We start from the raw sequence: 14,064 nt of genomic DNA on the forward strand, positions 1-14,064 counted from the left end.
TATTTACAATTCATCCTCAACCTCAGCCCAATTCCTCTGAGGATTGCTTCCTTTTTCAACTCCAATAGACATCAGAGCCTTTGGCTGTCTCAGCCCTTTTCTAAGGTATGACCATTCAATCTCACTCCTTCATACTCCAACTTCAAAAGCATGCCCCAAACATAACTTGTTCACTGTGCTTTTGGTCACCTGTCTTAGCTCTTCCACTACTGCCTGCTGTCTAGTTCATCTCTGTGAAGTGCCTTAGCGTATTTCTCTATGTTAAAGGTCCTATGTGAATGTATGTTTATGTCATTGCTGTTCAGTGTTTCAGGCACCAAGGGGTTTAAGAAAACAATATTGCAGAAACTGGTGCTGGGAACAGACACTGAGACAATGCTTCAAAAGCCAGCTGCCCTATCACCCCTGTTCCCGTGCATAAATTTACAGGAATATAATCCAACACTTCCACACTCCCTATTCCTGTATCACTGGAGGTCACAAAAATACATCTTGCACGGAAAGATATATCCACAATATAAATAGAAAATTCTGGAAATACTCTGCAAGTCTGGCTGCATTTGTGGAGCGAGAGAAACAAATGTTAACTCTGTTTCTGTCTCTACAGATGTTGCCAGACCTGCTGTGTATTTCCAGCATTTTCTGCTTTCATTTCAGATTTCTAATATCTGTAGTATTTTGCTTTTGGATTAAGGCATTTTCCAAATTTAGGCTGGCCAAAGTAAACTCTTTCCTTAAATTCTATAAACCTAATTGGATCATTCCCCTGATCCATGTATCAATGCTGACACAATCCACCAGCAGGGCAGCAAGTAGAGTTGTTGCAATGGCTCAACCAGGTGACTTAACTCTCTCTATTAGAAAGAGGTCACTTTAGCTTTTCTTAGCACAGCACTTATGGTCCTGAAAGGGACATTGCCAATACGCTGAAAAAACTGACTCCCTCTCGGGGCAAAATTTCAAACTGGGAGGAATGTCTGGAAGGACCATGAGGTTCTGACAGTAGGCTGGATTTTCTCTTGTCTCAACTCCTGTTTCCCATCTCCAATGAGTTTCTGAGTTCCGAATCTGTGCCCGGAAGAAAATAGTCACACTGGGATTTTCATGGAGCAGTATCCTTAGTTGGGAAGAAGACAGGTTCCCTGTTCAATTAAGGGTGACAGGTGGCTCTCAAAGCTGGAGGGCTAATCATAGGCCTTCTAGCTTAAGAGGAGGAACAGTAGAATGTAAGTAACTGAGAGGGCGCATCAACATGGAAGTGCCTTCTCACCAACATTTTTTAAAATTTAAGTAAAAAACACATTCAGCAGCCAGGCCACCACTGTGGGGAAGGAAATCCCTCTATAGAGCAGCCTTTGGCTCCACCCGCACTTGCCACTGGGTGCCTGCCACCAGGTAGGTAAACTGCCCCCATTGAGCTGAGGTTGGAAAATCACAGTCAGCATCCTTTCAGTGTCCTTCCAAGCCTAATTGATTGCCGGCTTTGTGGGGGAAGCTAGACTTGCTGGCCGGAACATGCTTCACCAAACTGGCTGGCACTAGGAATGGCTGGCACTGTTTTTTGTGGGCCTAATCCACCTCCGTTCCCAACCTCGGCAGGGCCTGAAAATTCAGCCTATTGAGGCTTGAAGACAGTATTTCCCTGTAAAGAGACCTTGAACAACCTAGTCTGAAAGTCTAATAGAAACCTTCTTAACAAAGGAGGGAGGAAGAACTCTTGGCAATAAACAGTATGCATACACGCACTGGACATTGTTCCTGCATGCATCAGTAAACCAGGGAATGAAAATTTCACATGTTACTATCTGGAACTTCAAGAAATCAGTTGCCTTCGAGTGCAAGAACTTTATTTTTTACATACCTTAAAATATCTTAACTAGTGAAAATTGCTTAAAATATTCAACCATTTCAATTTACGATGAATTCAGGAGCTAAGTTACTGTATTGCAGATGTCGTTTTCAGTGTAACTGCTGAGCCTGTTGTACCAATGCAGAATCATAAATTATGAACAATAAATGTAAATCATAGATAGCACACCGATATCAAAGAGATCACAAATAGCACAGGGAAATCATAGAGCAGGAACTCAAATATGAATGACAAAAAAAATTAATAAGGAGAGAAAAATTAAGTACGAGAGAAAGCTAGCTTAAGACGGATAGTAAGAGTTTCTATAGATATGTAAATCAGAAAAGAATTAATAAAGTGAGCATGGGTCTTATACAAAGTGAGAACGGAGAATTAATAATGGAAAATAAGGAAGTGGCAAATGAATTGAAAGGTATTTTGCATCGGTCTTCCCTACAGAGGATACACGTTAACAGCCAATAAATAGCTGTAAATCAGTAACTGGAAGAGAGGGAGGAATTCAGGAAAATTACAATCACCAGGGAAGTGGTACTTAGCAAACTGTTGGAGCTGGGATCCTGGTGGACTTCACCTTTGGGTCTTAAAAGAAGTGGCTAGTGAGATAGTTGCGAAGAGGACATAAGGAGGCTACAAAGGGACATAGACAGGTTAAGTGAGTGGGCAAAGATTTGACAATGGAGTGTAATGTGGGCAAATGTGAAATTGTCCATTTTGGCAGGAAGAAACAAAAAAGAGGCATATTGTCTAAATGGTAAGAAATTGCAGAGCTCTGAGGCTCAGAGGCATCTGGATGTCCAAGTGCATGAATCACTAAAGGCTAGCATGCAGTACAGCAAATAATCAGGAAAGCTAAAAGAATGTTATTGTTTACTGCAAAGGGAATTGAATACAAAAGTAGGGAGATTATGCTTCAATTATACAGGACACTGTTGAAACCACATCTGGAATACTGTGTACAGTATTTGTCACCTTATTTAAGGATGTTTATACATTTGAAGCAGTTCAAAGAAGGTTTACTGAACTAATACCAGGAATGGGCAGGTTACCTTATGAGGAAAGATTGGTTAGGCTAGGCTTGTATCTGCTGGAGCTTAGAAGAGTAAAAGGCAACTTGATTGAAACATAGAAGGTCCTGAGGGGTCCTGACAGGGTGAATGTGGCGAGGGTGTTCCATCCTCTGGGAGAATCTAGAACTAGGGATCACTGCTTAAAAATAAGGACTTGCCCATTTAAGACAGAGATAAGGAGAATTTTTTCTCTCAGAGGGTGGTGAGTCTTTGGAACTCCCTTCCTCAAAAGGCAGTGGAAGCAGAGTCTGAACGTTTTCAAGGCAGAGTTAGATAGATTCTTGGTAAATAACGGGGTGAAGGGTTACTGGGAGTAGGCAGGAAGTTACAGTCAAATCAGACATGATCCTCCCACCCAAGGATTTCACAAAGTGTCATGTTGTGAGCTAACAGGGACATCATAAAGTAAAAACAAAATACTGCAGATGCTGGGAATCTGGAATAAAAACAGAAAATGCTGGAAAAACTCAGCAGGTCTGGCAGCTTCTGGCAGAAACAGAGTTAACATTTTGAGTTCAATATGACTTCTTGTGAACTGAAGACAGGTAGAAATGTGATAGGTTTTATGCTGTTGAAAAAGGGAAGAGGGGTAGGTGGAACAAAATAGAAGGCCAGTGATAGGTTGGAGGGCAGGAGAGATTAAGTGACAAAGATGTCGTGGAACACAGAACAAAGGGAGTGGTAATGATCATATAAAGATAAAAGCTTTTGTCCAGAGTAGGTGTTAATAGCAGAATAAAGGTCAGCACTGTCTGAAAACAAAACAGCAGAATGTGTTAATAGTATATAAAAGGTCAATGGTGTTTGAAAGCAAAACATGGTGGTAGGTCTGGCAGACCCATCGTTTCGGCCTGTTCCTGCCCACTGAACTGATTTCTTCCTATCTTGACTCTATTTTCTCTCCCCTTGTCCAGTCCCTTCCCAACTACATTTGTGATTCTTCTGATACCCTGGGCAGGATCTTCCGGTCAGCGAGCGGGGGCAGGGCCCGCTCACTGACACGTAAAATGATGCAAGATCATGTCATGTGCAACTCCCGATGTCACCCCGGGTCATTTCCATTTTCAGGTCGGCGGGGACGCAGCTGAGTCAGCTGCACACCCGCCAACCTGTCAACGGCCTACTGAGGCCATTTAGAAATTAACGAAGTCATTAGTGGACCTGCCTGTCCGACCTTAAGGTTGGCTGGCAGGTCGGGAGCCCTGTCGGGCTTCAGAAAAAGCATGAAACCTCATCCACGGGCAGGATGAGGTTTCATGAGAGTATTTAAATTTTTAGTAAAGGTTTCAGTAAAAGTTATGGACATGTCCCAACTCATGTGACAATGTCACATGAGGGGACATGGCAGGGAAATTTTTCTATCATTTGAATTGCAAATTTTAATTCGAAGCCAATCTCCCTGAGGCAGCACTTAGCCTTAGGGAGATCTGTGCACTCTTTCATGAGCGTGCGCAAAAGAACATACACCTGGCTGAGGGAATCCCCCCCCCGCCCACACAGGGAGCACATAGCGCTTCCTGGCAGATGTCACACTGGGCGGGCCTTAACTGGTCCGCCCACGTAAAATGGGGGCGCCGATTGGAGGTGCGCCTGCCCGCGTTTGCTCCCGCACGTCCCCCCCACAACTGGGGGAAACTTTTTTCCCCCATATCTTTTCAACAATTTCCAGTTTCCTGGCCCTAACCGCCTCTTCACTATTACGTTCAATCCCTCTACATCGCCATTCCCTGCCAGAAAGCTCTTTGCTTCTTCCTTGAACCGAGCACTGAACAATTCCTATCCACCACCACTCTCCTCCACCTGGCTGACCTTGTACTTTTATTGAACAATTTCTCCTTTAACTTGTCTCACTTTCTCCAGCTAAAAGTTGTGGCCATGAGTCCCTGCATGGGCCGCAGTTATGTCTGTCTTTTTGTGGGGTATGTAAAACACTCCTTATTAAAGTCCTGCTCAGGCCACCACCCCGCCTTAACTCTTTCTCTGGTACACCAAAGAATGTATTGGTGCCACTTCACGCTCTCGTCTGGACGTGGAAAAATTCATGCATTCTGCTTCCAATTTCCACCTCTCTCACCTTCACATGGTCCATCTCTGACACCTCCCTTCCCTTCCTTGACTTCTCTGCCTCCATTTCTGGTGATAGACTATAAACAAATATTTATTACAAGCCCTCTGACTCCCACAGCTTCCTCAACTACACCTCCTCACATTCTGCTTCTTCTAAGGACACCATTCCATTCTCCCAGTTTCTCCTTCTCTGTCCCATTGTTCCAATGATGCTACCTTCCACAACAATGCTTCTGACTTGTCTTCCTTTTTCCTCTTCTGGGGATTGCCCCCGCTCTGATTGACAGGGCCTTCAATCGTGTCCAAACGAATTCCCGGACTTCAGCTCTCACCCCTTTCCTTCCCTCCCAGAACCATGATGGGGTTCCCCTTATCTTCACTTTCCATCCCACCAGCCTGCGTATTCAAAGGATGATCCTCCGTCATTTCTGCCAACTCCAGCATGATGCCAGCACCAAACACATCTTCCCCTCACCACGCTTGTCAGCATTCCAAAGGGACTATTCCCTCCGTGACACCCTGGTTCACTCCTCCATCACCCCTAACAGCTCATTGCCTTCCCACGGCACTTTCCCATGCAATCGCAGGAGGTGTAACAGCTGCTCCTTTACCTCCTCCCTCCTCACTTTCCAAGGCCCCAAATATTCTTTCCAGGTGAAACAATGATTTACTTGCACTTCTTTCAATTTAGTCTACTGTATTCACATTTTTGGCAGACCAAATGCAGATTAAGTGATCGCTTTGCAAAACACTTTCGCATCACCTCCACAAGCATGACCCTGAGCTTCCTGTCACCTGCCATTTCAACTCACCATCTTGCTCTCATACACACATTTCTGTCCTTGGTTTGCAACAATGTTCCAGTGAAGCCCAATGAAAACTGGAGGAATAGTACCTCATATTTTGATTAGACACTTAACAGCCTCCTGGACTCAACATTGAGCTCAACGGCTTCAGACCATGAACTCTGTCCTCCATTTTAATTTTTCTCCCCCACCACCCCCCCACGCACCCCCCCCCCAACCCCCACCTCCCCCCCCGCCCCCATTAATCGATAACTAAATGGGCTTAACAGGCCTTTTAATTGTCGGCAGGCATGCTACCAACTCTAGTGTGCGCCCGCCGACTGAACTTCGCACGACTGTGTGTTGACATCGGCACACTTGACCACCCGCTGAGCAAATATTTCTGCCCATAGACTCAGCTCACAGGGACATCATTGTACAGGGACATCATGGAGTCAACTGACTGACAGCTGAGGGATACAGAGTGAACTCAAAGATAGTCCAAGACATCATACAGTCAGCTTACAGATACCATAGGGACATTAGAGTGTGAGATCACAGATTTCACATGGAAATCATAGTCAATTAACAAAAAAGCAGAGGGATACCACATAGACAACAGGAAGTCAGCTCAATGATAGCATGAGACATCACAGCATGAAACTAATAGAAAGCATAGGACATCATAGTCTCAGCTCACAGATTTTACACAGACATCAGAGACTGAGCTCAAATTGCAAAGGACATCAATAGAGAGTACCCCCAGAGAGCAAGGAATATCACAGAAGCAGCTCATAGACCGCACACAGACATCATAGAGACAGCTCATAGATAGCAGAGGGAAATCACAGAATAAGCTCACAGCTAGCAGTCAGGTAGCATAGATTGATGTCCAAGATTGCACAGTGACCTCAACAGAGTATGCTCCCACAGAGGTCAGGGATATTATACGGTGAGTTTACAGATAGTACAGGGCCATTACAAAATTAGGTCACAAATTTCTAGGGACATCACAGAATTAGCACACATATAGCACACAGACATCAGGGAATCTTTCTACTTGTAGCATAGGGACATCAACTCACAGAGCTCAGGGACATCAGAGATAACATAAGGACATTTTGCGGTCAGGTCACGGAAAGCAGAGGGATAACACTGAGAGTCATAAGGACCTGAGAACATAAGGACACAAGAAATAGGAGCAGGAGTAGACCACCCAGCCTGTCGAGCTTGCTCTGTCATTCAATACCATCATGACTGATCCTCAGCTTCAATTCCACTTTCCCACTTGCTTCCCCAATTCCTTGATTGCCTGGGAGACCAAACATCTGTCTATCTCAGACTCAAAAATAAACTGTGTCTCCTGTCAACGCAAGATGACCATGCAAGATAGCCATCAATACTTGTCTGCACATGCCCAGAAGCTAATTATGTCATTTGCAGGAGATACACTACCAGCTGGATCTTATCTGTACACTGAAGCTCTCCACCCAGTTTCTGAGCCCCATGGTGGGAGGGTAGTCAGGGGGCAGCCTCTCTGCAGTTTCTCTGGATCGGGATGGGGTGGGAGAGGAGGCTTCTGATCCACCCGGTGGCAGCCGTTATTCCGTTTGCAGCCCCGCAGCTTGTTCCCAGTGACAGACCTGGATTAAGGGGAAGAGGCTCCAGAGTGGGAGATTCAGAAGCTACAATTACAAACATTATAAAGAGACTGCTTCCCTTTAGTAAATGGTGTTAACTTGAAGCTGCTGGAACTGTAATACTTGCAATTCAGTTTTCAATGACAGTGCATGCACCACACTGCATATTGCCCCTATAAAGATGGACAACCATGCTTACAACTGTGCATGCACAGAGTTGGCAGAAAACACAGCCTTAAAAATATTCAATGATGGAGCATCCACAATTCTCTGGGGTAGAGAATTCAAAAGATTCACAACACTGTTAGTTAAGAAATTGCTCATCTCAGTCCTAAATGATTGACCCCTTATGCTGAGGCTGTGCCCCCGTGTTCTGGATTTCCCAATCAGAGGAAGCAACCTCTCAGTATTTACCCCATCAATCCCCTTCAGAATCTTGTATGTTTCAATGAGATCACCTCTCATTCTTCTAAACTCCAGAGAATATAGGCCCAATTTACTCAGCCTGTCATCAGTGGACAGCCCTCCCATCCCAGGAATCAATTTTGTGAACCTTCATTGTACTGCACCATAATATCATTCCTTAAATATGGAGACACAAACTTCACACTGTATTCCAGATCTGGACTCAGCAAACCACGATACAATTGTAGGAAGACTCATTTATTCATGTACTCCAATTTCATTGCTATAAAGGCTAACATGCCATTTGAATGAACTCAAAGATTGCAAAAGGCATCACACAGTGAGCTCACAGACAATACAGAAACATCACACAGTGGGCTCACAAATACAGGAACATCACACAGTGAACTCACAGACAATAGAGGAACATCACACAGAGCTCACAGATAATACAGAAACATCACACAGTGAGCTCACAGACAATATAGAAACATCACACAGTGGGCTTACAAATACAGGAACATCACACAGTGAGCTCACAGACAATACAGGAACATCACACAGAGCTCACAGACAATGCAGAAACATCACACAGTGAGCTCGCAGACAATATAGAAACATCACACAGTGGGCTTACAAATACAGGAACATCACACAGTGAGCTCACAGACAATACAGGAACATCACACAGTGAGCTCACAAATACAGGAACATCACACAGTGAGCTCACAGGCAATATAGGAACATCACACACTGAGCTCACAGACAATACAGGAACATCACACACTGAGCTCACAGACAATACAGGAACATCACACAGTGAGCTCACAGGCAATACAGGAACATCACACAGTGAGCTCACAGGCAATAGAGGAACATCACACAGTGAGCTCACAGACAATACAGGAACATCACACACTGAGCTCACAGACAATACAGGAACATCACACAGTGAGCTCACAGACAATACAGGAACATCACATAGTGAGCTCACAGGCAGTACAGGAACATCACACAGTGAGCTCACAGGCAATACAGGAACATCACACAGTGAGCTCACAGACAATACAGGAACATCACACAGTGAGCTCACAGACAATACAGGAACATCACACAGTGAGCTCACAGGCAATACAGGAACATCACACAGTGAGCTCACAGGCAATAGAGGAACATCACACAGTGAGCTCACAGACAATACAGGAACATCACACACTGAGCTCACAGACAATACAGGAACATCACACAGTGAGCTCACAGACAATACAGGAACATCACATAGTGAGCTCACAGGCAGTACAGGAACATCACACAGTGAGCTCACAGGCAATACAGGAACATCACACAGTGAGCTCACAGACAATACAGGAACATCACACAGTGAGCTCACAGACAATACAGGAACATCACACAGTGAGCTCACAGACAATACAGGAACATCACACAGTGAGCTCACAGGAAATACAGGAACATCACACAATGAGCTCACAGGCAATACAGGAACATCACACAATGAGCTCACAGACGATACAGGAACATCACACAGTGAGCTCACAGACAATACAGAAACATCACACAGTGAGCGCATAAATTGCATGGAGATAAGGGGTGGGATTTTCCACTCCCATCAGCAGTCGGAGGGAGGGGAAAATATCTCAGGAGCGCAAAAGTCTGGTTTATGTCAGTGTAAAAACAGGTTGCAATCATATGCTCCATATTTCAATGGCAGCTTACGTATCCCGCTATGCCATGTCAGGAATGGTATTTCAATACATTTGAATATCATCAATACTAATTATGAAGGCAGCTTGTTGGAATCACGTCCCCACAATGGATCAAAAGACAACACTGACATCTAATTACACCAACATCATTCATGGTCGGATATAAGGGACGTGCATTGGCGAACTGCACTTCAGTCATAACTTTGAGGAATATTTGCCTACCTTACATCGCGTATCGCTCATGGCTCCCCTGACTCCGCGGCAAGCTGCGCAGGCAAAAGCAGAACAATTTCAGGGTGATTTCAGAGCCAAGGCTCTACGTACCAGACCAGCAGTAAGGCGGGAAGGGAGAGGGGAACTGAAATAAGCTTGAAGGCACAGGCTTGACTTGGGGCGGTGGTAGGAGACAGGTCAGGTCCAAGGGAAGAGCCAGAGAGCAAAGGTCTGACTGAAGGGCGTGCTGGGGTGGAGTGGGGAGAATGCAGGGGAAGGGTGCACTGTTTTGGGTGGGGATGGTGGGAACATCCTCCGGGCCCGAATGGCAAGTGAGTCTAGGGCTGAAGCCCAAAAGCAAGTAAGGGCCAGAAAGCACAGAGAATCAAATAAAGAAGCGATTCAGTTTAGACTGCTGGGCTTGCAAAGACTGTCCTTGACCCAGTCCAGAAAGGAGGAGGGCATGTTAGTCCATTGTCAGTAGTGCCCAGCAAGGTGCACAGGGCCTAGTCTGGGTGTTTTGGGCATAATACTGGCTGTAGATGGCATAGTCACAGTCAGGGGAGACAACTGCAGCCTACAGATCGGGAACAGGTAGTGTAGGGGCGGGCACTTGATAGTTTCATGGGGGGTATCTCTGTATGTCACTGTGCAATGGCCTCAAGATGGGGAGGGGCAAGGTCTATACAGAGGCACATCCATCTAAATGGTTCAGGGGGGTAAAACTGGGATGTCTACCACAATGACAATAGGATCAAGGATTACAGAGAGGAATGAGAGTTATTGAAGGGAGGGAAACCTGTACATTATGCTCCTTCAGGACAATGTGAGGGATTTCCATAGTCACCCTTGGAGGTCTGGTAGTAGAACCTCAACACCACCATTTTGCAACCTGAACCTATGGTGCAGTAGAAAATGAAACTATGAAAACGCTCTGGTAGGGAGGGCTCTTAGGGATTCTGGGAAGAGTGGTTCACTATACTGGTGCGCTGACTGAGGGGGTACCCAACTGATATCTGTATTCCCAAATGAGAATTTGAGCGCAGCTGAGACATGTTAGGGGCATTTTAATAATAATAGGTGCAATCAGGAGCCATAATTCATAAATATCATTCATGCGAGATTAATTCCAATTCGTGCAATAACCCCTAGTCCCAAGTGTAGAAATTCCCCAGTGCAGCAATAAATCAAATACCAAGTGACCTGCTGGACAAACTGCAGAAACACATTGGAAACTGCTCCTACAAAACTTGCAGGTGGCAGGTTCAGAGATGTGAAACCCCAGCCCCGCCTAAAATAATCTCAATACCTCACTGAACATTTGACCTCATGTATATTCCAAAGAATGTAGTTGTAGAGTCCACTGGATGAGGGTTCCAGCGCCTGGGATAAAGCAACACATCCAAACGCCTGTCCAAAGCAACCTCACAGCATTAGGTGTTGGAATAGGGTGGGGAGGGGGGAAGGCAGCAGGGTAGTGGGGGTGGGGAGGGTAGTGTGTGTGTGTGTGTGTGTGTGTGTGTGTGTGTGTGTGGTGGGGAGGCAACTACTGTGTTCTTGAAAACTGCCATTGTGCTGCCAAGGAATTTCATGGTGATTCTTCTTCGTATCGTGTCCACGGACAGTCTATACGTGGCCCAGCCAGAACTGGACACATTTTTGCACCTTGTTTTTGAATTCGGCAAGATCTGCAACAGTGCAGGGTTTCTCTAGCGATAGGCATTGCAGGAGATGTTGCATAGTCTGTGGCTCGGTTCCACATTCACAAGTTGTCAGGCTGGTTGTATATCCCCATTTGCTTAATGACACCTTTGAAAAACCTACACCAGTCCTAAGTCTTAAGGCACTTCCAAGTTGCCCAGTTGCAATTAGCTCCTGGGGGAAGGCTTTCATCCAGTAGGATTTCCATCACTGTGGGTTGTTCGAGACTGGCGAGCCAGTCTTTCCACGAAGCAATGCAGGCTTCAGATGGGGTTGATTGTAATGGAACAACACCATTCATGAAGCTCTTTCTTGACTTTAGGCAGCTGGGTGTAGGTGTATGACCATATAGAGGGTGCCTCTCATCTGATGTTTGATGGAGTCGCTCTTACTTGCTGGCTACCGTTCTTCTTATATCAAGGGGAGCGATACCCGCCAGGATATATAAGCTGTTGGTGTTTGTTGGTTTTAAACAAATCATGGCGATGAGGTGCTTCGATTGAAACTAATCCCTTGAAACCACAGTAACTCACTAGTCAGCGACACTGAGAGGAGTTTTGGAGGCTGATGCTCATTCATGTTTTTCATAAATGTTCCAGCAGAGAGGAGAATGTGAGGAAGATGAATGGTGCATTTAAAACAGCCTTCATCACATGCAGCCAGGAGGAAAGGCAGAGAAGAGTACGATGTCGGGGCCAGGCTCAGTAAAGGGAGGTGCATCACCCTGATGAACAAGGAACCCCAGGCCACCTCTGGACCCAGAGGACGAAGTTCACAGGTCCACTGAGCGGAAGTGGCTCGCAAGGCCAAGGGTGTACAGAAGACACACATCATTCTTCCAGATGAGTGAAAATCAGTTTTGTCGCCGCCTCCACATGTCAAGGGATCTGGTCAATAACATCTGCCACATTCTCGAGGAGATGACGCCACAGGGACTGGGAGGACATCCATTGCCAGCGGCTCTCAATGTCATCGCAGCTCTTAACTTCTACACGAGTGGCTCCTTCCAGGGCTCCACTGGGGACTTCTGCGGCAACTCTCAAGTTCCACTCAAGTGCATACAGGAGGTGACGGACGCCCTCTTTGCCAAGGCGCACAATTGCATGCACCTCACTAGAGATCAAGCTAGCCAGGCAGTCCGAGCACCACAGGTAAAACGCTGCTTTTTTCACCTGCACTTAGTCCACAGAGCAGAAAATCCCAAGGTGACTTCCCTATAACACGCAGACAAGAAAGCTCACAAATAGCAAAGGGACATGATAAAGTCAACTCATAGATAGTATAGGGACATCACAGAGTGAGCTCATGGACTGCACAAGGTCGTCTCAGAGTTAGCTGGTCAACTTAATGGTTACTTACCTTTTCAGAACAAAGGCTTATCAATCACTGTATTAAAAACATACTTAGCTTACCATACAGTGCAACACTTTTTCAGTTTACCTGTCAAACAGTTCCCATCTTCAGACCAGGGCTCTCCATGGTTCATGGCTCCTCTGATCTGGCGTGAACCATATTGTCAAATGTCAGCCTGACTTCGTGAAAGTATGGAGGGTCTGAAACGCCCACCTTCCCCCACACCCTTAACCTGCGCCGTTCAAAATTGCCAGCAGCAGGAATGGCAGTGGGAATCCTGGAATCAGGCCCCAACCGGCTTTCGGGACATGAAAATCCAGCATATAGAGCCAGTTCACAGAAAGCAGAGGCATATCACATGGACACCAAAGAGTCAGCTAATACATTCGCGCCACACAAGTGCCAGGCAATGACCATCCCCAACAAGAGTCTAACCATCGCCCCTTGACGTTCAATGGCATTACCATTGCGGAATCCCCCACTATCAACATCCTGGGGGTTACCATTGACCAAGAACTGAAGTGGGCTAGCCATATAAATACTGTGGCTACAACAGCAGGCCAACGGCTAGGAATCCTGTGGCAAGTAACTCACCTCCAGGCTCCCCAAAGTCTGTCTACCATCTACAAGGCACAAGTCAGGAGTGTGATGGAATACTCTCCACTTGCCTGGATGAGTGTAGTTCCAACACCACTCAAGAAGCTTGACACCAACCATGACAAAGCAGCCCGCTTGATTGGCACCACATCTGTAAACATTCACTCACTATACCGCTGATGCACAGTAGCAGCAGTGTGTACATCTACAAGATGCACTGCAGGAATTCACCAAGGCTCCTTACACAGCATCTTCCAAACCCATGACCACTACCATCTAGAAGGCCAAGGGCAGCAAATACATGGGAACACCACCACTTGCAAGTTCCCCTCCAAGTCACTCACCGTTCTGACTCAGAAGTATATCGCCATTCCTTCACTGTCACTTGGTCAAAATCCTGGAACTCCCTCCGTAACAGCTCTGTGGGTGGTGCTACACCACACAGACTGTAGCAGTTCAAGAAGGTAGCACACCCCCATCTTCTCAAGAGCAATTAGGGACGGGCCATAAATGCAGGCCTAGCTAGCGATGCCACATCCCATGAATGGATGAAAGAGAATTGCAGACAGTTATCACAGAGTTAGCTAATAAATAGCACAGGAACATCACAGAGTTGCCTCACAAATAGCAAAGGGATAAAGA

General features: G+C 45.9%; 1 protein-coding gene across 1 annotated transcript in view; it reads right to left on the bottom strand.

The window, feature by feature from the left end:
- LOC121280028 (hydrocephalus-inducing protein-like) overlaps positions 1-14,064 on the bottom strand; it is a 478,228-nt gene that overhangs the window by 60,719 nt on the left and 403,445 nt on the right. The window contains exons 22-24 of the mRNA XM_041191656.1: positions 12,398-12,644; positions 9,786-9,824; positions 6,875-6,961 (exon numbers count right to left, since the gene is read on the bottom strand). Of these exons, the coding sequence (XP_041047590.1) occupies positions 6,875-6,961; positions 9,786-9,824; positions 12,398-12,644 (373 nt within the window). The remainder of the gene's footprint in view (positions 1-6,874; positions 6,962-9,785; positions 9,825-12,397; positions 12,645-14,064) is intronic.

This window comes from Carcharodon carcharias, chromosome 7, assembly GCF_017639515.1.
Source record: "Carcharodon carcharias isolate sCarCar2 chromosome 7, sCarCar2.pri, whole genome shotgun sequence".
NCBI classification, from domain to species: domain Eukaryota; kingdom Metazoa; phylum Chordata; class Chondrichthyes; order Lamniformes; family Lamnidae; genus Carcharodon; species Carcharodon carcharias.